This window comes from Phocoena sinus, chromosome 20 (genome assembly GCF_008692025.1).
Source record: "Phocoena sinus isolate mPhoSin1 chromosome 20, mPhoSin1.pri, whole genome shotgun sequence".
In the NCBI taxonomy this organism is placed as follows: Eukaryota; Metazoa; Chordata; class Mammalia; order Artiodactyla; family Phocoenidae; genus Phocoena; species Phocoena sinus.
This window is the reverse complement of record NC_045782.1, coordinates 58,749,114-58,774,671: the sequence shown is the minus strand read 5'-3', so window position 1 is coordinate 58,774,671 and position 25,558 is coordinate 58,749,114. Positions and strand designations below refer to the sequence as shown.

At 36.5% G+C, this 25,558-nt stretch overlaps 1 protein-coding gene across 7 annotated transcripts in view; it reads left to right on the top strand.

Annotated features, from left to right (window-relative positions):
- The window catches only part of HELZ (helicase with zinc finger), a 150,454-nt gene that overhangs the window by 26,414 nt on the left and 98,482 nt on the right, over window positions 1-25,558 (top strand). For 6 of the 7 annotated variants that reach the window (XM_032615780.1, XM_032615783.1, XM_032615778.1 and 3 more), the window contains 7 exons: window positions 10,529-10,653; window positions 13,101-13,157; window positions 17,311-17,362; window positions 18,750-18,825; window positions 20,886-21,084; window positions 21,551-21,658; window positions 22,716-23,013. In XM_032615780.1, the coding sequence (XP_032471671.1) occupies window positions 10,529-10,653; window positions 13,101-13,157; window positions 17,311-17,362; window positions 18,750-18,825; window positions 20,886-21,084; window positions 21,551-21,658; window positions 22,716-23,013 (915 nt within the window). The remainder of the gene's footprint in view (window positions 1-10,528; window positions 10,654-13,100; window positions 13,158-17,310; window positions 17,363-18,749; window positions 18,826-20,885; window positions 21,085-21,550; window positions 21,659-22,715; window positions 23,014-25,558) is intronic. The other variant, XM_032615784.1, reaches the window with a different exon arrangement.

The following is a 25,558-nucleotide window of genomic DNA, read 5'->3' as shown; positions in this document are numbered from 1 at the left end:
TCAAAACTTTTAAAAGTATTAGCTCTTTTTGTTGTTAACCTTACAAAACCATCTTATCTACTCCTGGGGCATATTGGACATAATTTAACCATTCATTAGAGATTCAGTGACCTCTTTGTAAACCTTGCTTCATAGAATTGTATACTTTGGGAGTTAATTGGCGTGAGAGATATCTAGTACCATCTTCCGTTAAAAAAATCTTTACTATCTGTGGACATTTAGAAGTTACCAACAAGCCAGATAATAAGTCAGATAATACAGAGGAATATGAAGAAGGGACCCACTTCCCCTTCTCCCCCATCGGAAGGAACCATGTTATCAGTTTGCTGTATCTTCTTCACCTTTCTCTGTAGTGATAAGCACAAATGCGTATAATACATAGGTAGGGTTTTCCTTTAAAAATTAAAAAAGAATTGTGTGATCATCACACAGTTTCTTGCTTTCTTCTGTAACAATAGATCATGGACATCTTACTGTGTTAATAACACATCAGCTCCAATTCCTGCTGAATATTCCATGGCATAGATGTGCCGTAATTTATTCAGCTATTCCCATATTGACGGGCATTCAGGTGGTTCTAGTTTTCTAGTTTGTTACAGTTCATCCTGTAATAAACATATATTATTCTTTCTTACTGTTGCCTTTGTTTCTTTATGGTAGTCTTAAAAGTTAGATATCTGGGTTAAGGAGTTTTAAAAGTTGGATGTCTGGGTTAAAATACACTTGAATGCCTGTTTCCTGTGAGCTCACTAACTGGAACCTCTCAGTCTTGACATTGTGACAATCTTGTGTGTGAGAAATGGCCCCTCTTTCTTTAATGTTCCCTTCCGTGAGTACTAGTGAGGTTGATGCTTTTCATTTGGAGACACACAAAGTCCCAGAAGAGTAACTGACTTGTGAAGAGTTGTCGAAGGGTAAACGCTGTGGGTGAAGGAACATAAGGAGAAACGCTGCGTTTTTTGTTAATTGTTTTATTAGCGTTTTCAAGTTAGATACTATTTTACAGCTGCTGAATTACCACAATAAAAGCTTAACCAGGAAACCTTGGGGATGAAGGGTAAGCCTGTTACCTGGATTGTGATCATCGTAGCATGAATGTATACGTATGTCCACACTCACCAGACTGTATACATCAATTACGTGCAGTTTTTGGATACTGATTATGTCTCTGTAATGTGGGGAGAAAAGTTTAACCAATGCCTAAGATAAAGTTGCAGTGAAATGAGTGTATGCTTGTGGTGTGGTAGAGTATGAAGCGGAATACGGCTTGGTAACATGTTCGTTCCTTTGACCCACTAATCTTAGTTCTGGGATACTGTCCCAAGTAAATATTCCAAAAGAAGGAAGAAATTGTATGTGGAATGGTTTTCATTGCAATACTGTGTGGAAAAGCAGAAAATCGGTTAGCTTGCAATAAGGGTTCATTGATTACACTCTGTGCATTCCTTGTTACCATTTATGTGATAAGTAAGAACATGGAAGTGCTTATTTAATGTATATAAACTTTGTCGTTTGAAATAGACATTTGGGAGTATTGGCAAAGTTCACATGTGTATATTGCTAATTGTAGAGTTCTGCTTTTATATTATGTACATGTAATTTTTTTTTCTTTTCACCTTTTGGTAACTTGTGTTTTTTTAAATTGAAAGTTGATTTACAGTATTAGTTTCAAGTGTACAGCAAGCTTATTTTTATATAAGGTAATAAAATACCGCAGTTAAGCAGTCAGTAATAAAAAGCAACACGAGAATCTCAATCTCTGTTAATTATTATATTGGTTTGTAACGCTAGATAGCCCAAATAGCTCCTGCCTTAATGGCCCCAGAGCTTTGTTTGAATTTTATGTACTAGGGTATCATCCTGGTGTCTGCTCCCTCACTGTCAGGCTATCAGTTTGCATTCCTTACAACTCTCAACATGCCTCATTGCAACTACCCTCCCCCTCTTCTCCACTTGCTGCTTCTGACCCTGATTTCACTTTCTTAGGCAGGGATAGGAAACCAGACAGGCAATCTTTGTCATGGAGTTAAAAAACATTGAAACATTTTTTATTATGAAAAATTTAAAACATACAGGAAACTAGGGGAAAGAGTATAATAAACATTCATAGTCTCGAAACTTAGGTTGTAACCTTTTGCCATATTTACTTCATTAATTTTTTTCTGAACTATTTAAAAATAATTATAGACATCATGATATTTACTCCTAAATACTTCAGTATGCATCTCTAATAAAAAATAAGGTCATAACTGTATAACCACAATATTATTATTAACCTAATAAAAATGGCCATAATTCCCTAATATCCAAAACCAGTCCATAATCAGATTTACCTGGTTGTTCCCAAAATGTTTTTTTTTAAGGCTGATTTGTTTAAGCCAGGAACTAATCAGAGTCATAAGATTTAATAGTTGGAATTCTACTTAAATAAGAAATAGGTTCTGAGTGAGGACTCAAGGGCATCCTGAAAATAAACTACACAGACTTTAAGTTCATGGAGTTTAGTTCTGAGTTTGGTGTTGTGTTCTGGATAGTGAGGGTTGTCAAGCCAGTGACCACTGAGTAAGTGAGGTGGTCAAGTCTGTTTTCATTATCTGAACATACGCTGTATTTGGCATAACAGGAAAACTTTCATAACATAAGGATTCTTTTTCTTCCTCTGAAATATTCATCATATAGGAAACTCACTTTTTTTTTACACTAACAAAAGGGAATGAGGTAAATGGAGAAAGTGAAATCAAAAGATAGTCTTATCAACTAAGAGTTTTGTGCTACATGTACTGTGTAGCTCAAACTCAGTCATTATAACATCAATGAATACTTTTCATAAGGCTGCAAGTTTTTTTTTTTTTTTAGGCTGCAGGATTTTTAAACCCTAGGTGAGAGTGTCATTAATTTAAGAAATTAATGTAAACAAAGGAGTTTGGGCCATCAATTGATATTTATTATGTTGATAACTTGCCCTGTGAAGTAAGTGATTCAGTAAGCAAAAAGCCCTGTTAAATAGATGCTGACTGTATTACAAAAGGCAAATTGATACATGATTGATTGAACCTTCTATACTTTCCTTCTCTGAAGAGTTTTTTTTTTTTTTTTTTAATTTTTTAATTTATTTATTTTTGGCTGTGTTGGGTCTTCGTTTCTGTGCGGAGGGCTTTCCCTAGTTGTGGCGAGCGGGGGCCACTCTTCATCGCGGTGCGCGGGCCTCTCACTGTTGCGGCATGCCTTGTTGAGGAGCACAAGCTCCAGACGCGCAGGCTCAGTAGTTGTGGCTCACGGGCCTAGTTGCTCCGCGGCATGTGGGATCTTCCCAGACCAGGGCTCGAACCCGTGTGCCCTGCATCGGCAAGCGGATTCTCAACCACTGCGCCACCAGGGAAGCCCCTCTGAAGAGTTTTGATTAAATAGATTTTATATTTTATGGTAATTAAAAATGTTTTGGAAAAATAATTAATAGGGGTAACAATACTTATTCAGAATTATTTCTGAGTAAGACCCTCTGAAGTATTTTGTTTAATCACACTGTAATATCGTTCCAGCTTTATGGGTGAGGAAACAGATTTTGTGAGGTTAAGTAACTTGCTTAAGAGCATAGAGACAGTCCAGAGTGGAGCTGTGGTTTTGAAGTGAGGTCTTTCTGATCTGAAAGGCCATGCTCCTTCTCTTTATCCTAAGGTACAACCTATTTATTCTTTAGGGTTTTACAGACATTATTCTATTGAGTGTAATAAACCTGGGGGGAAAAAAGGCAAATGGGTATTTTATATTCTAGAAATGAAAAACACTGAGGCTCCGGATCACATAGACGATAGTGGAGCGGGACAGGAGTTTGGATCTTTAAGCCTCTAGTCCATCCAGTTTTTCCTGTTGACCAGAATGTTAAATAGGGATGCAGTTCAATAATATTTCTTAATTACTTGTTCTTTAGATACACTTGCGGTAACTATTTAAAAAATTTCATGTATATGAGCTTTATTTCTCCAACAGGAATTTTAAAAAAAGCTTTTTACTTTGAAATAATTATGGATTCACAGGAAGTTGCGAATATAGTACAGAGTGATCCCAGGTACCTTTCCCCCCACTGGTTACATCTTGCATAACTGTAGTACAATATCAAAACCAGGAAGTTGACATTGGTTCAATGAATATGTGTAATTCTATTTCATTTTATTATGTGTAGATTCAGGTAACCACCAGCACAGTCCTGATGCAGAAGAGTTCCATCACAGTGACGATCTCTCTTGTGCTACCCTTCACAGTTACACTCACTATCTTCCCTCCCTGTGTAACCCCTGGCAGCCACTGATCTGTTCTCCACCTCCATAATTTTGTCATTTTGAAAATACCACATAATGGAACCATATTGTACGTGATCTTTTTAAGGATGACTTTTTTTCTCTCACCATGTGTTTGAGACCCATCCAAGTTTTTGTGTGTATCAGTAGTTCATCCATTTTTATGGCTGAGTAGTATTCCACAGCATGGCTGTACCACAGTTTGTTCTTCAGCAGGAACCTAAGGCTTTCTGGAATAGGACCTTAACTTCCACTCTTCATTTCCCCATAATGCCTATTAACTGTTTTAAGTAAATTTCTTATCTGTAAGTTGTTAGGGATAGAATATAAATCAGGAAAGTGTTTTTTTAATATTTAAGTTAAGTTGGAGACCATCCTCTGAGTATGCAGACTCCCTTTTTTTTTTTTTTTTTTGCTGTACGCGGGCCTCTCACTGTTGTGGCCTCTCCCGTTGTGGAGTGCAGGCTCCGGACGCGCAGGCTCAGCGGCCATGGCTCACGGGCCCAGCCGCTCCGCGGCATGCGGGATCTTCCCGGACCGGGGCACGAACCCGCATCCCCTGCATCGGCAGGCGGACTCTCAACCACTGCGCCACCAGGGAAGCCCCAGACTCTCTTTTGTATGAGTAGATATTTAAGTAAGCAATAGTCTTTGAACTACACCCTTTGAACTCAGTTGCAAGAGCCTCACCATGGTTGTATGACTGTCTGTTCTAGACCTTTTCTTATTTATGCAGGGTGTCAGTTATAGTCATGAGTGACATTATAAATGTATTTCATGTTGTTTTTCACTCATAGAATAAATACTAGCATTAATTTTATATTAGCTCAAATTATATGTATACCATAAAAAGAGAAGATTTAAAATGAGTGGTACCTTGCCTTGTAAAATCTCAATAAAAACTATACCAAAGCGGGGCAGGGGGGGTGGGGGGACGGACAGACACGGACGGGCAGGATGATGACACTGAAATTAAGATTATTGTGAACACCTGAAAACATAGCCCTCTCACATAGTGCAAAGAAAAGTCAGAAGAGGAGCAAAATGTCAGTTCTTCTCAGTAAGCCAATTATTTTTTTCAAAAGCAAGCAAATCAACCATGGAAACGGTGAAGTAAGGGAGTGCCTTAGCAGAGGATTTCCTCTGAGTGCTTACAACGGACATAGAAAGATGTTGACTTCTGACGTTGACATAAAGGCACTGAAAGAGTTTTAAGATTAAAAAATACAGTTAAGTTGATTTTTTAAAATAGAAACAACTTTCAGTTTTTTAATAAATTTTATTTATTTATTTATCTATAGCTGCATTGGGTCTTGGTTGCTGCACTCAGGCTTTCTCCAGTTGCATCGAGCAGGGGTTAACTCTTCGTGTGGTGCATGGGCCTCTCACTGTGGAGGCTTCTCCCGTGGGGGAGCACAGGCTCCAGGCACGCGGGCTTCAGCAGTTGTGGCACACGGGCTCAGTTGCTCCGCGGCATGTGGGATCTTCCTGGACCAGGGCTCAAACCCGTGTCCCCTGCATTGGCAGGTGGATTCTTAACCACCGCACCACCAGGGAAGCCCCCTTCTTCCAGTTTTTGAACAGTTAACAGAGATTAGCTTTCCTGTAATGATACAGCAAATGCATCTTGGAAATTAGGGTTCTTTATAACGAGGAGGCTGAAGCCTCGGCAAGCAGCATGCTCTCTCTCTCTCTCTCTCTTTCTAATGCACACACAGTACAACAGGCTACTCAGGAGTCCAAGAGCCTTTACTCTGAGCTGCAGTTGAAGGAAAGAGTACTTCCAAAAATATACAATAAGGTCTCCGCTTCAAAGTTTACGGCACACACAAGAGGGCTGTAAAAGAGATGCAGAGATTTTTGTGACCAGGTTAAGGACTGAATACTGGAAGGAGCAGAGAGCAAGGTAGCAGGGATTTGGGGAAAAAGAAAAGAGAGAGAATGAGAGAGAGAGTATAGTATTTAAATCTGGAGATGAAATATTCAGAAGAGGTCTGTGTGATACCTGAGATTGAATACTGTTAAGGCTTTTCATTTTCCAAAAGCGTCTTATAAAGGAAAGATTATATCTGCAAAAGACCTTGGTAGGAAGGACATAAAATGCCACAAAAGCTGCGGTCCGCATGTCTTAAAGTATTATGTATTACAGTTGGAAGTAAAGAGAGGGCAAGGGGAAAAAGGGTTGAGACAGAGGAGAAGCATGGTGGAAAAAAAAAGAAACTATTTGGAAAAATGGACCCGGGTGAGAGATTTGCCACAGAGTTCTTATTCTGGTTTACCTTATACTTCTTGTTACTTGTTACAAGTGGACATTTTAACCTGACTTAGGCCTTCTGCTGTTTGGAGTCTGTTTATAAACTCCTCCCCTAACCCCACCCCAGTAGATGTTTGGCAATAAGTTTATTGCCCCAAAATTAAATGGCTGATATTTAGGAAAGGAATTTATTTATAAATTATAAATTTGTTTTATATATTTATTAAATGAATCTATTTCATTTTCGATTCAGTTCCTGATGTGTTGGTTCTGAGAATGTGATTATTTCCAAGTGGTGAATAACTTCACTTTATTAATGACTCAAGGATTTAGTTTAATGGTAATTTTTAAATTTCTTTCAAAAAATTTGGAAAAATGCTACCTTGATTAGGCTATGCTCTTCAATAAAAGGCTTTAGAAATAACTAAGGACTTGATAAGAAAAATACCCTTTTATGGTCATGTTACTGAAAAAATAACAGACTAATATTCAGCATTTACTGAACTTTAAGCTTGTTTTAAATTATCTTTCTCATTGCAGGTAATTCTTTACAGGCAAGGGGAATTACATTTTAATTGTTGATCCTCTCCTTTTGGTAGCCAGGGGCTGTCAAACACTTAGAGAAGCTGTTTTTGTTGAAACAGTTGAATGAGTACTCCTTTAAGATTAGTTATATTCTGGTCCAAAACATTCCAAGTAAGACATATTTCAAGTGTTAGAAAATCTTACAAAAACTTAAGAATGAGAAGGGATAGAGACTTGAATTTAGCAACGCAACTAAGGTGTTCAGATTTTTCCTTTGTAACTCCCAGGGGAAGGAAGAAGTTATGTGCTCACTGTAGAATTTCACAGATAGTTGGGGAAGAGAATTTATTTGTAAGGAATCATAACTTTTTTACAGTTGCCCAAGATTAGGTTATGTTTTAATGTCATCTCTTTTGGCAAGTTCAATTATTATAGCTGAGGCAAGTTTAAGAATACACCAGGCCATACTTAGTTTTCTTTCAAGCTTTTTCAAGATGTTAAAGGTAATACAGGACCAGATTGGCAATTTGATTTTATCATATGACACCATAGCAGGATAGCTTTTTATCTATAGTAGTTGACTGTTTCTTTGCCATAGTTCTTCATGTGGGATCCTACAAGACATAAACTGAATTGCATTTAAAGACAGCCGTTAGAAGAAAGTACATCAGTAGTGTTTCTTGTCTAAAATGTTTAGAGAGAAGAAAGGGAAACATAATTTTGACAAATCTGGAGACATTTAGACATCAGTGTAATGGAAGAACTTTTGCAAAATAAAATTCAGCATATACCTTGTGCAAAACCAAAGATCTCTGAAAAGTGCTTGTAAAATATCATGTCATTTAATACTCTTTAAGCATGACATAGTCATCTGAGATTGAAATATTCTTACGTTTTTTTCATTTCCCTGAGACATTCTTCAGCTCTGGAAAACGAGTTTCTTAATATCCCAATTACTGAAAAGGAACTAGGATAGTTCCTCAACAGTTCTTAATACTATTTTATAATTTTTAGAGGGGAACGTAACATCTAGGGAACTCTTGAGGAGATTGTGCTAGATACTTCATATAATTAACACAGTTAGTCTTTACCACAACCTTATTAGGTAGCTACTGTCACCTCCATTTTACGGGGGAGGAAACAGACTTAGCGAATGTGAGTGATCCAGACCTTGGTAGGACTGTCATGTTTCTTCAGAGCGTTTTATTAATGCTTGCATTATATTATTTGATCCTTGCGGCACATTTTTTCATCTTGCAGTTCTACAGATGACCACACTGAGGACCAGAGAGATAAAATGACTTTTGCCGAAGGTCATATTTAAGTAGTTTCAGGAATAGTAAGATCTGGGGGGAGATGTGGGCTTACTGTGGAATTTTCTGAGATGCTCAAGACATTCTTAAGGATGCTCTGTTGTTGTTATTCATGTATTGGGATTGTCAGTTGAGGAGATAAGTGATCTGTAACATGGATGCTGTGATGGCAGGTTGGTCTAAACTGAAAGTAATTGAATAAAACCTTCTTGAATACAGAGACTGCAACTTTCAATTTAATAATCTGATTCAATAAAGTATATATGTAGAAAGATGTTTAATACAGTGTTCTTTTTTTTTTTTTTTTTTTTTTTTTTTTGCGGTACGCGGGCCTGTCACTGCTGTGGCCTCTCCCATTGCGGAGCACAGGCTCTGGACACGCAGGCCCAGCGGCCATGGCTCACGGGCCCAGCCGGTACGCAGCATGTGGGATCTTCCTGGACCGGGGCAGGAACCCGTGTCCCCTGCATCAGCAGGCGGACTCTCAACCACTGCGCCACCAGGGAAGCCCCATACAGTGTTCTCTTTAATAGTTAAAAATTGGAACTGTTCTGGATCAAGGGAATAGTTAAGTAAATTGATGTATCTACTTGATGGAACATTATATAGCTAATAATATAAATATAAACACTGTAATATGGAAAATACTGAATATGTCAAGGGGAAGTAAAGTAGGATATAAACTGTTATATCAGTTACAGTCATGTAAAAATTATGTAAATATTGATCAGAATTTGAAGAGAACATGAATAGGTGAAAACAGTTTTTTGGTTGAGTGGTGAGTTTATGGTGAACTTCTGTGTAGAATTTTATTAGTGTTCTTTTGTTATGTTATTTGGGTAATAAAAAAATTGAACCATATAACAAAAGGATGTATTCAGTACAACCAAAATAAATATATTAAGAACAGGGATTCTCGGGTGGCGCAGTGGTTAAGAATCCGCCTGCCAATGCAGGAGACATGGGTTCGAGCCCTGGTCCGGGAAGATCCCACATGCTGCGGAGCAGCTAAGCCCGTGCGCCACAACTACTGAGCCTGCGCTCTAGAGCCCGCGAGCCACAACTGCTGAGCCAGCGTGCCACAACTACTGAAGCCCGTGCGCCTAGAGCCTGTGCTCTGCAACAAGAGAAGCCACCGCAATGAGGAGCCCGCGCACCGCAATGAAGAGTAGACCCTGCTCACCGCAACTAGAGAAAGCCCACAGGCAGCAATGAAGACCCAACGCAGCCAAAAATAAATAAATAAAATAATTATATTTATTAAAAAAAAAAAATATATATATATATATATTAAGGACGGACCCAATGGACTTTAAATGCAGTATATTATATTGATACTTAAACAAAACATTTCCTTGAAAATAATTAGAAAAAATGCAATTTCCAAAATATTTTCTTTCAGCAACTTATCTTTTTGCAAAGGAAGCTGAAGTGTGTATAAACTAAAAATAGAATCTTGGACTTAGCAGTAAAGAGAAAGGTACAGATTGTTTTACTGGTTGAACCATTAGCAGTTGTGGGAAATCATCTCAAATGACATGGCATAAAAATGAGTATATTCTGTATTGTTAGAAATATGTTCTTGTGATTGTATTAAATTAAGTCAGTAAACCCTTGCAGACAAATTGGGTAGCATTTTCTCTGGCCATTTGACCATTGGGTTCTTAGTTAATCTTGCTGGTTTTGATAAAAGCTAATTCTTAATTACTTAGGAATATCAAAATATTGAGGTTTGCAGTTTCTTTCTTACGCATTTTAACGGCACTGGGTCTCTTTGTCAAAAATGCAGGAACTTTATTCAGCGAATTTCCATGTCTGCAGTTTAAAAGCCCTCATTTACCCAGAAATCATAGGTTGAACGGTATTTTCACTGGAGAGCTGTAAGATTAATTCTCCTCATGATTTTGTGGTGATCCTACCTGACTATAGGCTGTAGTAGGTTAGGTATGTTGATTGTCCCGTTTTTTCTTGGCGTTATGCATGTCATGGACAGAACTGAAACATCACTGCCTTCCTCTAGTAGTTATAGTTATTCTTTTAGTATGAAAGAAGTCATGCTTGGGATAGTGGGCTAATAATAAAATTGAGAAAAATGTGTATCGAATGTTACGCGGTTAATGATGGCTGTTCTTTCATGACAGTGCTGGGAGAAGGACTGGCCAAGGGAGATGGTACCTTTCAAGCAGTACTTTGCTGCATGCAGCTTAAAGGAAAGCTCCAACTTGTATCCAGCATTCTTGCCAAGTCACTGACAGGAGAGTCCCTGGTATGTTGATGAGTTCTAAATTTGAATGTCTGAAAACGGATTCATCCATTTGACTCCTTAAGTGTATTACCTACGTTCCTCTAGGTTCTGTCAGAAATCAAAGTTTGTAAGTATCTTGAGATGCTTATTTCTCTTCAACAAACTGATGTTTAATCATTGGATTCTTGTAGTTTGTGATAATATGTATAAGAATTGGAGATTTTTTTAAGCTTTGAAAGTATAGAATAACTAAATGATTTTCTTTAAAGGTATAATTTAACAGAACCTGGAAATATTTTTGAGTTTTAAAATGCTCCTGTGGACATATGATCTTATAGGGTTCTTAAATTCAACAATTTATTTTATAAAATGCTTAAGTTTATCTAAACTAAGTAATAATTACTGTTGTTTCTGAAGATGTCATATGTGTAAGTTAATATTCATGACTGCTCTGATGGAGTTACCTAATTCTTTTCAGACTTTGGGATAAATGTTTGTATGTAGTATATAATTTTTGAGAGTTTTTGTTTGTTTTTGGATGAGATAATTGAAAGACTACTTTTTTTGTACTTTAGAGTTGGCAATCTATAGAAATTGGAAGAAAAGAGATATTATAACTTTTTTTTACCAGTTGGTAACTGTTACAGGATTGGCTGATATTTTTCAGGAATCATAATGAAAAACAGTGAAAGCAAGAAAATATATGTATACTTTGTTATACAGCATGAATTCTCTATACTTTTATTCTGAATTAACATAAATTGTGGAAAGCAGGAGCAAAGTTGTGTTTTCACTGCAAATAAATATATATTTGGTAAAAAAAAAAATGGAAATTAGGAAAGTACTTTGTATATTGTTGAGTGCAATGTAATGACCCGTCTCAGAGGGTAATTTAGTTATTTTCTAAGGAATTATTTTGCTGTGAATTGTTTAGTTGGTTTAACAGTATTTTTGGATGTCACCATTTTAACAAATGAATATAAAAGCTAAGATGTGTTATTAATATAGCAAAATTGTATGGGTATTTAGTTCTAAATAGATGATAAAGAATAGCTCTCTTCTTTATTATTTAGATAATTCTATCCTTAAGGAACTTTTCTATATAAGTTAAGCATATTACAGTTTTACCTGTTGGATTTTTACTTATTTTATTTTATTATTTTTTAATTTATTGAGGTATAATTGCTTCACAGTGTTGTGCTAGTTTCTGCTGTACAGCAATGTGAAATAGTCACACATATTTCCCCCGACCCCAACTTCTGGATTTCCCTCCCATCTAGGTCACCACAGAGCATAGAGTAGTAGTCACCACAGAGCTGTACAGCAGGCTCTCAACTAGTTATCTATTCCATACACAGCAGTGTATACATGTCAGTCCTAATCTCCCAATTCATCCCACCCCCCCTTTCCCCCCTTGGTGTTCATACGTTTGTTCTCTATTTCTGCTTTGCAGATAGGTTCGTCTGTACCACTTTTCTCGATTCCACATATATGCATTAATATATGGTATTTGTTTTTCTCTTTCTGACTTACTTCACTCTGTATGACAGTCTCTAGGTCCATCCACATCTCTACAAATGACCCAGTTTCATTCCTTTTAATGTCAGAGTAATATTCCGTTGTATATATGTACTACATCTTCCTTATCCATTCATCTGTTGATGGACATTTAGGTTGCTTCCATGACCTGGCTGTTGTAAACAGTGCTGCAATTAACATTGTGGTACATGACTCTTTCTGAATTATGGTTTTCTCAGGGTATATGCCCAGGAGTGAGATTGGTGGGTCATACGGTAGTTCTATTCTTAGTTTTTTAAGGAACCTCCATACTGTTCTGCATAGTGGCTGTATCAACGTACATTTCCACCAACAGTGTAGGAGGGTTCCCTTTTCTCCACACCTTCTCCAGCATTTATTGTTTGTAGATTTTTAAATTTAAAATTAGGAAGAAGCAATTTACTTTCAAATCTCAAGTGAAATTTGAATTTCAGAAGAGTGAATGTTTTATGTATTTTCCTTCAACAGCTTTGTTAATGAACCATCTTTAAGTAGTGTGATCATTGTATGTGAATCTGAGTCATAAGTAACTGAGTTCACCATTTTGTAAATCTAGCCTATTAGTTTTAGGAAAAAGGAGTTTTAAAAAGTTGAGGTTTATTTTTTTCTTTACTTACTCTATCTTGCTCTTCAGTGATACCCTTTGTGAATATTTTATTGAATTAATCTTAAATTCTTAGGCAAGGTGAGTACAGTGTTTTAGGGCACACTGTATCTTTTGTCCTGTTAATCTTTTTACTGTGCGCATAGGTGGTTAGCTTTATCATCACCTCTATGATGGTAATGGTAATGAGGATGGGAGATGAGTTTTCTTTTTACACATGAACCTTAGAAACAGCTGAAGAGGTAAGTCCCCATAGTAAAGAACTAATACACTACTTGGTTTTTCCATTTTTCATTTGCCGTTTCAGAATGGGATGGTAACAAAAGATTTGACAAGACTAAAAATACTTCTCACAGAAACGGAGGTAAGACTATTTCAGTGGATCTCTTTGGGAAGAGTTTAACTCAGTCTGGCTAGTACGTGTTCTTTATTGAAATTTGGAAAGTCACTGGGCATCAGCAAGGCTTTAAAGATGGGGTACTGCAACCTTTAGACTTTCTGTAACCAGGCTTGGTCCCATCCTAGGAACTTTGCTTCCTATCAGCGTGCCTCTGCATCCCAGGTCTTCTGTTTTGTCCCTAATTTTTGTTAGCTGTCTCTGGCCAATAAATGGAAAGATAATGGGGAAATTTTAGTTTTTAACTACATCTGGCTATTAGAAAATTCTGTTTTTAATAGTGAGATACTCCTCAAGCCTTCTGTATTTTTAAGTAACTAATGGAAGTCTGTGATTTGAGGAGGTTTTTTAGGGAGTGAGTTTAGCTGGTGGAAATAATGTGTATCAGGGTGAATGGTGAACAAAAATGTGCTCTGGTGAAGCAGTTGAAGACTGGGGACAGCAGTGGCATGTAAAAGGCCCGTGGCTTTGTAAATCTCAAATTTCTATTCCTCATACAGGCATATAAAAGTATATTTATTTATTTATTTATTTTTAAAGTATTTTTATTTAGATGTCTCATTTTAAAAATAGCCATTTTTGTCAGTTTTTATCATAAATGGAAGCCCATGTAAAGTGATCGATTGATTGGCTTATTTATTTAAAAAGTGGCACCTACTGTGTGCTAGGTATTATGCTTGGTGCTGAGGATACAGCGCTGAACAAGACACTCATGGTCCTTGTCGTCTGGGAGGTTAGAGTCTTGGGGAGGAGGAGATAGACAATAAATACATAAATTAATTAAACAAGTATAGGTATAATTTGCATTGAGGTAAGTGGTATGAGGGAAAAGAATAAGCTTTCTGTGATGGGGAAAGAATAAGCTTTCTGTGATGGAAAAATAACTGGCATGGTGGTGAGGGGACGAGACACTTAAGCTGAGTTGAGAATGGAGAAGGTGCTGGTCTCGTGGAGAGTGCGATAAGGGTGCTCCCATCAGGCCAAGAGGATGAGAAGAGCCCCCAGGTGTAAACCTTGACCTCCTGTAGATTACTTTCCCACTTCAAATCTAATCATACATCGCAGTTCATACCAACAAATAAGTAAGCAAAGAAGATAGTCATCGTGAATTATATAAGCTGCATAAAGATACTGTTTGTTTTGCTACAATTAAATATAGCCTTTTAAAAAATGTTATTTTCTTAGTCTTATGTTATCTTATTATGAATTAACTGAAAATCAATAAGCTCTAATTAACTTCAAAGCCATTTCCCTTCTGGTATATATGTAGTCTTTTAATTTCTAAGAAGTAAAATATGACAATTATAAGTGTTTTAGACTTTTAAAATGAGAACATAAAATAAGATGATTTGGGGCCTTGTTCTCCTCTTTTATTACCTTAGTTGAATTAGCAGCTTTACATCTGATAATCATACACAAATATTTATAAAATTTTATTTTTAATATTTATAATCCTGTTATGTATAAGGTCACAAATATCACTTGACTCTCATTTTGTGACTGTACTTTTGGAATAAGTGACTTAAATTTTGTTTATAATTTCTTTTCTGTGTAACCAGAGTAGTAGTATTTTTGGTTAGTGAACTGGTACTATTAAAAAATCCATCTAGAAAAAGCTAACAAACAATGATACCCTTACTTATTATTGCACCTGACGTATTTAAAAAATAGCAACAATTTGTTATTTAAAGATTGGGCTGAGCTGATGTTTAACCTGTAAATGCTGGTGGATTAGAATAAAGACATGGAACTAAAGGCTGACTAATGAAAAGAAAAACAACACATATTCTTTAGAAAAATTTCAAATATCTAATCAATAGATTTGATTGTAAATTTACAGGAATTTTAGCAGTGTGAACTTCGGCTGCCTTCCCTGAAGGTCTCAGTAAAGACTGAAGATCACAAACTGATTGATGTTGCCCTTCTGTCTTAGGGTCTGAGCATATAAAACGGGTGTTAAAAAAACAAAACTAAACACGATACCAGGAAACTAAAAGCCACAGTGGCCAAATATTCAGCCCAGGCTTGAGCTTCTCATTTTTACCAGCTCTTCTGATGAGGATGTGCTGTTCACCACACCCCACCAGACTGAGAACTACAGTGTCAGCACATGCGTACTCTGCCTGTTTGCAGATTGTTGTAGATGCTGACTCACGAAATACACCACGTATGTTTCCCTTCTGACAGTTATAAATGCTTTAAGCTTCATTTCATCACCAAAACATTTTTTCCCCATTTTTTCTCACATATTTGGTAAATTTATTTTGATAAATTTGTTTAGAGGAGATACTTTCAATTTATACTTGAAGTGAATTTTTAGCTCTTATAAATTCTGTGTAGTTGGAATCATATTTTAAGGGCTAGTGTGGGACTATGCTGCTTAGATCTTGCTTATAGAATTTTAAAGGATCTTTTAATATACCTTTTTGGTGCGCATAGAGTCCTTATAATGTTAATAATTACTCCTGATTTATTTGTTAGCTTATGTATTCTTATATTCAGTCCTCATTTTACAAAAAGAATGGGTTGTCTTTAAAAACTTGTTAGTAAGTAGTTTGAGAATCAGAAGGCATTTTCCTGTTGAAACAGTATTATGGTGATTTAGTTCCAGCCCAACCTAAAAAGGGTCCAATTTAATCATGTAAATTATGGTGATATTATTGTTTCAGTTATACCCAATTAGCATTTATGCCATTCTTTCTATGGTACAAGACATTCCAAATATCATCTTGGGATACCGTTTCCTCCTTCTCATTCAGTTCAGCATTTACTAAGTGCGTGTGCTCTTCAAGGTTCTTTGCGTTTTGGAAAGCTGAGAAATCCATGAAAAACAATCTGAAGGGCCAGCCCAAGATGTGCATAGCTAATGTACCCACAGGGCAGCCTGTGGTCAGCAGGTTCTGTAATGGAAGTACAAGCAGGGAAAGGAGAGATAAACACCCTGCAGGGAAACCAGGGAGGCTAGTGTCAGAACTGAAGTTAAAGGATAGAGGCAGCTAAGTAAAGACCCAGGAGTGACTTGGTACAGTAAGTTGGCAGTCAGTTGTTTCAGGGGTAGATGAGACAAGTAGTAATGATGCTCTTACCTAGGATAGTGGCGGGGGGGGTGGGGTTGAGTATGAGACAGACATGAGAGGCATTCTAGACCTGGTTGGGCAAAGATTTGGAGAATACTCGGAGCAGGACCGAGTCTGACTTTCAGGGTTTCAGCCTGGCTCTTTTGGGGGAAGATGAATCCATTCACTTGAGATAAGCAGCACTGAAGGAAGATGAGATTTGGGGTTAAAGTTGATGAATTTTATTTAAACATACTGTGTTTGAAGTGCATGGGTGGTCATCCATCCATCTACCCATCCCTCCATGCATCCAGATTTACTGAGCATTCATTATGTGCCGGATCCTCTGAGGCGCAGGAATGCAGAAAGGCAGTTGCAGGCTGTCGACAGTGGGTCTGTGCACGGCTGACAGTGACCCAGCATGTAAAATGCTATAGGATAGTTAAGCGGCACTTAACTATTCTCTAGCTGGCGCTCAGTTGAAATTGGGGGTGTGGAGCTTAGAGTAACGTTATAGCCAAAGGGGCAGATGGAGGTCTTACCTGCATTCAAGGGGTCGAGAAAGCCAGGAAGTCAGGGTGAGTGGGTCCCCAGCCATGGGCTCCACTGTGGGAGAAGGTCTCATCCTAGAGCAGCGAGGGGGACTCGGCCAGGATATGCTCCCAGGTCCTGAAGTGGTGGTGCTGCTGCACTTGATGCAGGAGAAGCTGGTCACACTGTGGGGTTAGCAGAGGAGGGTGCAGTCCGCACACGGACGGAAGGCGCTGCTCCGCGGGGTTCAGGGCTGGGGGTTGAGACTTCTCTTGCACCCAGGTAATTTTTATGTAGGGAAGGAATCTCTATCAGTTTCCTTAATGAGGACCACAGAAGTACTTCTTTTCCATACTTACATATGGAAACTAGAGCAAAGAGCAAAAAACACCGTTTGCATATTAATGTTTATTTAAAATTTCTAAATATTCAATCTAAAGCTTTTTAAAAAAATATTTAAAATTTCCAAGTTTAATTCAACATCAACTAGTTATTTCTTATTATAAAAATTTCTTTCATTTGAAAAATTGCAGACAGCAACTGGTAATGTCCTCCCTGGATATCACGTGGAAGACTTAGAAGAGGGTAAGTACGAAACTGCATAACTTCTGGTAGCTGTGATTTTGAGCATTGCTTCTTTATTGATTATTGGGAGGAAGTTTCTGAGTTAGATTACATGTTAGTGGAGGTACAGGAGAGAATATAAAGATGTAATTTTAAGAAGTAGTGCGGATAGAAGCAGTTTGTTCACTAGCCCCTGTCATGGAGTTATAGAGTACGGAGATGGGAGGTAACCCCGGAAGTGACCTATTTTATCTTCTTTCCTCTGAACTTGAATGAACCCTGCTCTTAGCAATCTGTAGAGGGAGGTCTTTTCTCCTTTCTCTCTGTCACAGGCTAGTACAGTTACTACTTTTTGGAAGTGCTGACCTGTAAGCTGAGTTGTTTCTGCCACAATGAAAGTCTGTGATTCTCCTCTTCTCCTGCCAGGGGAAGGTGAAGAGAGACTGGCATTCATTGAGCGTTTGCTAAATGATGTCTACCACGTAGTGGCTTTCACAGAAACGAGTACTGACTTCTTAGAGTCTTTCTTCATCTTTTTGACAGGTGATAAAACTGATGTTCATTAAGGTTCGGTAATTCTCCCAGTCACGCAGATAGGAAGGGGTGAAACGCAGCTTTAAGCTCAGCCGGGCAGAGTGTGTTTTGGGGGCGGGGGAGCACAGTGACTTGTGAGGGAATAGAAAATGGCTGCAAGGTCCTGGGAAACTTACCGCTGCTCACTCAGCCTCTAGAGCTCAGCCGTTCTCTCTGACGCTTTGTTTGCGTTGGCTTATTTGGAACCTTTTATCCACGTGCATTAAAACTCATTGTATTCAGAAGGAAACTAATGTTATTTTTTAGCTCTTATCTCAGAATTCACCTTTTTGAACTTTATTTCAATTATTAAAAAAAGATTACTTTATTCAGTGCCATGTGTCAGACAGACCCTAAGGAACGTGGATGGTAATGTGGAACTTCTTCTCACTCCATATGCAGTACTGGAATTTGTTTTACAAAATTTCCTTCCAGGATACCATAATTTTCTCATTCCTGAAATAGTTCCTAATAGAGACACGACTCATACTTAAGAAATGACAAGCATGCCAAACACATCTCCCCTTTAGATGCCAGGCAGGAGACTGCACTTGGAAGTATGTCTGCCAGTCGCTGGGGTAGAGTAAGGGTCGTTGATTTGTCTTAGCTGCTGTGTAACTGCTTCTTCAATGATTTCTAAGTTTCATATGGCTAAGTGATTTATAATTCGTTTGATTGGTAGATGGCTCTTTTGGTAGAGGCAAGCATGTCATGTTCTTTTTACATCATCTGAGATGATGTGTATGGAGGGTTTATAGTATTTCTTACACATTAAAATATCAGAATTATCAGCAAGCCTCAAATGATAAGACTATATATCCTGATTACTCTCTAGGATCTTGTAATGGTTGGCATTTCCGCCCACCACCTAGGGGAATCACAAGCAGCGAGGAATATACTTTGTGTAAAAGGTAACGTGAATTTTTTTTTTAAACCAATGACATGTCTTTATTCAAAGGATAGTTAATTTTCCTTCACTTTTTGAAAAGTAGTAATTCCGATTTAAAGAAGATAATATGTGAAGGAAGAAGCATAACAATTGAGTAGAACGGTTTATTTTCAATTTGAAACAGAAGCCAAAATGGTCATTATCATTAAACAATAAAAATCAAAACCATATTGATGATCCTTCTTTTAATTATAAACCACAGTGATCTAAATGGAGATTGTTAATACTTCTGTAATACCAGTTGGATTAATATGACTCAATTTAATTGCTGATCTTGTTTATGTGAAATTTACCTAAATTATGGTGATTGAAGTTACCTTATTTAAACTGAAATGGAGCATAAAATAGATAAAGAAATCTTAAATTATTTTAATAACTTTTCTAAAAAAAAGAAAATCTATTATCACGTAATCTTATATAGAACTTATGAGTAATTTATATTTGAAGGGCTAACCTTTCAAAATTTAATAATTATATGTTAAGGTAGAAAGAATTATTAAAGTTACATTAAGAAAGGTTCTTTTTATAAGAACTAGAAACTATTGGTTTTTTAGATATAAGTTCTAATTACTCTAGCTTGCTTTTGATAATGAAGGAAGTTTGATATGCAGCTTTGATGATTGAATAGTCAAGAGGTCAGGTTTGATTTTATTGCCGAAATAAAGAAACTAGGTAGTAAATTTTTAAAATCCTGGTGGCATCAATGTTGTAGGAGAGGTAGAATGTGATCCTATGCAAAGGAAGTATGAGAAAATTCATAGTCCAGATGAGACTATCAAACCTTCAATTTTTAGGGAAATAATTTAAAGCAAAGCAATAGAAAGACAAAGAAATATTTGACTTATTGCGACATACTGAAGAGAAACAAATGCATGATTTTAAATGTGTCTTAAGCATAAGAGAACTTAATAAATAGCATAATTTAAGTTCAAGTACTTTATGTATCATCAAGAAAAGCTTTAAATACACTCGTCTTTTCAAGTAGGATGAAACACTTGATAATGTACACTGTGCTGTGGTTCATTTTGTATTTCTTATTATTCATATTTTTCCAGTTGAAAAATTATCTATAACATAACATCGCTTTTATCCATTTGCTATTTATAGTTTGATTTTCACTTTTTCTCGCAGAAGGTCTTTTATTATTTTTTTGAATGTTTAAAAACTGGCTGGATCTATTATTTTATAGAGTATTTAAAACTTAAAAAAGTTACTGATCAAAGTCTTGCATTGGTATCTGTTTTGACCATTGAATTATCAGTTGAATTTTCTGAGTCATAAGAATTGAGAAATATTAACCCTATAGCCTCTAAAATGAACGTTTATGAATTTACCCATTGAAGAATTTAATCTGACCATTGAATTAATTGTGATTCTTACATAAAACTTTTATTCTTTATTTAAAACTTCAAGCAAATTAATATAGTCCAATATTTTCAATGAAATATAGGCAATAGTAATGTAGAGAAGAGTGAAGGCATTACATTTGAAGGTGAAAAGTAGAAGCCTTAAAATGTTAATTCAGTGACATATTACTTTTTTTTTTTTTTTTCCAGAACAAAATTTCTAGTATGTGGAAAATTTTCTTTAGGTTGTATCATTTTGGGAAGTAGGGCATACCTGTGCTTGACGAACTAATCCACTTGATGTCAGTGTTGCTTTAGAAAAATTCTGCTCTAAGAGGAATTGTCTAACAGAGTTGTTATATCATGAAGGAAGCTACCTTTGCAATGCCAGTTTCTGTGGGTGGGGGGCGGTTATGAATATGTTCTGCTTTGTCATCCCCTTATTCCAGAGAAAGAGGTCAGTGAACATGGGGGGGGGTTGCTGTTCTGAGTAACTGTTACAAATGTTTCCTAAACGTCTTCTTCCTCTTCGGTGCAAGACATGTGATAAATATGGCCTTTCAGGAGATGAAGTTTTGTTTTTGTTATTGGAGAGTCGGAGGGCAAATGCTGGAAGTTTATCTTTTAAATGGTCCAACAAAGTATATGATAAAACAGTCTTTCCTATTCTACTTAGATTTTTAGAGCAAGGAATCTGTAGGTATGGTGCCCAGTGTACTTCAGCACATTCCCAGGAAGAACTAGCAGAATGGCAGAAAAGATATGCTTCACGGTTGATAAAATTGAAACAGCAAAATGAGAATAAACAGCTCTCAGGCAGTTACATGGAAACCTTGATAGAAAAGTGGATGAATTCATTATCTCCTGAGAAAGTGGTGAGGAAAATAAACTGCATTTTTTTGTTTGTTTGTTTTAAACAGTGCCCTTGTTTGAGTCTTGACTTTGTTTCGTGCTGTATCTTGGTTTATTTCCCTATCCTCTATATGAAACACTTGATTCTTGATAAAGTGTTTTTAGTAGCAAAAGTAGACCCATTTGCTAAAATAAAGAGCAGAACTAAACCATTTGTTTGGAGACTTTGCAGGTATTATATTAATTTGTCTTCATTCAGGGAGTTTTTATTGCCTTTTTTTTGTTGTTGTTGTTAGTTTTCTTATGTCTCTTATTTTAGCTTTATTATATTTTGTGCTTATAAAAATAACTGAAAATTAATGTATAAAATACCTTGCTTTGTAAACAGTCCCATCAGCATCTTTACCGTTAACATTTATTTACCATGCCAAAAGTGTTTGTTTGTGTTTTTAGGAATAAAACGTAACATTAGTTGCTCTCTGTTTTCAGCTTAGTGAATGTATAGAAGGAGTAAAGGTAGAGCATAATCCTGATCTGTCCGTTACTGTCAACACCAAAAAATCTCACCAGACATGGACCTTTGCTCTCACTTGTAAGGTATGAATTTTGTGATAGTTTAAGAATATAAATGTCTTTCAATTTTCATAAAGGCTTTTTGGACCTTTAAATCTGTGTGTTGAAAGAGCATTGAAAATGTTTTATTCTAAGTACATTTTTATGTAGGTTCTATATTGTGATAAAGCATATTTCTGTATTTTGATCATGAAGGGTACAGATTTTTCTTAGATTTTGAGATAAAAGCTTGGTAGATGTTTAGATACTTGCTTATTTATTTATTTGGTGAAGAGGTCTTCGACATGTTGTCTTCCAAACTTAAAACGTAGGATGGGGTTCACGGCTTGTAGTTAACTATTTAAAAATTGAATTGTTTAATCTGGTGGTTCTAAGATATTCAAACAATGAGTTTGTCTTTAATTTTGATTTAATGAAATCACAAATTCTGTAATAACGGGTTTTTAATATGAGACATTTTTCTGCAGTGCTTCCCATCCTGAATTATAATATTCAAAGTTTAAGAATGAAGCAACGTAAAATATTTCTGTGAATATATGCAGTGGAAAAGTTTTGTGTACTTTTTTGTGATGTTTCTTCCACTGTACCATCTGCATCTTGGGATGAAAAATCTGGGAACGTTTAGCTTTGGCCTTGAACCCAATTCAGTGTCTTCAGAGGTCACTGCTCTCCTATGAAGACTTCCTCCTTGAGGCTAGATAAAACTTTTTTAGGCCAAGGGTATGGAAAGTTGGAGGTGATGGTGATACAGGGTGAAAGCTTTTGCCACAGTGAAAGATGAATGTATCACAGAAAGAGCAGGGAGGCTAGTAATGTAGCGTAAATATATCATTTTTGAAACTGTCAGCCTTATTGAGGTATAATTGACATCATAAATATATCATTTTAACAACTGATTTTTTTTAACCATTCTGATTTTTTTTCTTAAATGGCTTATGAGTACAACTTGTATTTTTAACATAGTATCTTAGAAGCATGGGAAAGTAAAAGTCCCTTATGGCAGTATTTTCATTGAAGAGCCCAATTACAACTGGATTTTTCACCCCCTTGTACTCAACAAATTATTCTAACTTCCTTGTAGCCTGCAAGAATGCTGTACCGGGTAGCATTGCTTTACGATGCTCATCGCCCTCATTTTAGTATCGTTGCAATATCTGCCGGAGATAGTGCTACCCAGGTGTCACAAGAAGTCCCAGAAAACTGTCAAGAATGGATAGGAGGAAAGATGGCCCAAAATGGATTAGATCATTACGTGTATAAAGTCGGGATAGCATTTAACACAGAAATATTTGGAACATTTCGCCAAACCATAGTTTTCGACTTTGGATTGGAACCAGTACTCATGCAAAGAGTAATGATTGATGCAGCTTCTACAGAAGGTAAAATTTAGACTTTTTTCCCCTGATAACGATGTATTAAAAGGCACTATAACAGCCACATTAAAAGATATGTATTGGCCCCTAAATATACCATGGACAGGGAGGGAATAGTAAAGAAAAAGATCCGAAGTTTATTGACTCATTTACTGTGTAATGGGATTAGAATGGTTTGCATTATGCCCTGGTCACTTCATACAGTCATCAGGCAAAGCTTGCTTTGAGGTTCCCCAGACTTGTATAAGTAGATGATCAGGTCTCTTTTGGTCTACCAACTTCATTTGATGATTTTAGCACAGTTAAAACCTTTCAGTATTAGTTTGGGTAGAATATAATTTCAAAGGTAATAGACACCTACAGTGTCTATTTCCATGTTCAACTGATGGTCCATTTAACTTTGCTGATATTAGTATGTTATCTCTGAATGGAAAGTCCTAAAAATAAGCTTTCATAACTTGATTTTACTAGTATAAAAGAGACCAAAGTGCCTTTAATAGGATCTGCTTTCATGTTCTTGGGAAGAGGTCCCTGGTTTTAACATGCAGGCACCTGCAGAAGATGGTGAATTACTTTGTAAATTGTCATGTTACTGCCTAAATCTAAATTTTATGCCAAGATCCAACTGGATAAGGGAAGGGCATGTTAGCCTACATTTCTTTGGCTCTTGGTTGGATTTATAGGTGCTTTATTTTATTTCATGAGCACTAAATATTTATTTAACAAGCACTTCGTATAGCAGAGCTGTCTGAAACTTGCTATTATATTGGCTATAACTAAGCGTATTGTGGAGGATGTTTTTCATTCTGTCCACAGTGTCCCATTTATGAGAACCTAGAAGTTTTTTTCATGAGTAAATGCTAGGACTTTATTTTTTGGACATAACGAACAGGTGGAACTGGTTCTGTCCCCTTACCTTTAGCTGTGAGTAGGGTTGAAGCAACATTTGTACCAAATTTGAACAAGTAGGTGTTACCTTCTTGTATATGTGCTCATATTATTACCCATACTTCATTTTACCCATATTTCTCATTTACTTTGATCCCTTTTACCTGTTTTTATTCTGTTGTGTTCTGCTTTTGTCATCTTTTTACTACTCTTTGGAATAAAAATATGTTAATTCCCATAGCCAAACAGATACAGTAGTTGATGAAATAAAAATACTTGATTTATATTTACTAATAGAGCAGTTAGTTGGCAGATTTTTTTCTGTAAAGGGCCAGATAGTAAATATTTTAGGTGTTACAGGGCAGATGATCTCTATTCCAATTACTCAGCTCTGCATTATAGCGAGAAAGCTGCCATAGACAATATGTAAATGGATGGGTGTGACTGTTCCAATAAAACTTTATTTTCAGAAACAGCGCAGGCTGGATTTCTCTTGAATGCAGTGGTTTGTTTACTATTACGCCATTACGTTGCTTTTAGAGACTAGAACTTAAGAACTACTGGATTGCACCCTTCTTAAATCATAAGGAGATTTAAAATCATAGAGATACTGACATGCATCTCCTACTCTCAAATATAATTCTAAAAGGATGTTCTTGGCTTACATGTGGGTTGTACTTTAAAAGTTTGCTTTTAGATTGTGGCTTTTAACTCATGACTCATTTCCCATAAAAATAAGTTTGTAACTGTTGTCAAAAATCTGTACTAGTTAATAAAAGCCTATTTAATTAATAGTATAAAATATTAAATATCTGCAATAAAAAGAGAAAATGAGGAGGATTTCAGGGCACCCTCATGGGCTTGAGAGATTGAGGGTGCTTTGGCTACTTTTGCCCCAGCTATGTGCTACTTTTCTAGTTGGAGAAACAGAGCAGTGGACAGACTTCAGAGTTAAATTGAACTGGATTCAAATCCTGATTTTCTACTTAATTCCTGTATGACCCTGGGCAGAGAACTTAACATCTCTGAGCTTCATGTGGAAACTTCTGGTAAATGGGGCTAGTAATATCTGTCATAGAGGATTATCGTGAGAACTGGAACTAAACCTTGCACAGCATCTGGCACATAGCAGGCATTCAGTAGATAGTAGCTGCTGATGTTATCATTAGCCATCATTAGGATAATTTCCGGTTTGCAAACAGAAAGAAAAAAGGAAGAGAGAAGGGTTTTTTGTTTTGTTTTGTTTTTGTTTTTCTAGTGAGGACCAAGACTAGGGTGCAGCCAAGGGACTGAAAAGCAGAGATGAAGACCCAAGTTATTGAGGTAACAGCACTTAGAGATCTTGGCAAGAGAAGTTGTCCCAAGATGAATGATGTTTTGAGACTGGTAACTGGAAGAAATAAAGAGTCTCATTTCTGATGTTTCTGATATATCAGTTTGAAAATATAGTAAAATTTATATTCGATTCAGATATGGTAGTGGGAATTAATACAGACAGGGATGTTCTCCCATTTGGGACCAATACTATATACCCTCCCCCCTTTCTATAATACTATATCCTTTTTCTTAGTGACCTTTTTACAGTTTGATATCTTTGCCTATTTTCCTTTAAACAAGGTCTTACTTCTAATTACGTTATGGAAAATTATTGAATAAAATCAAG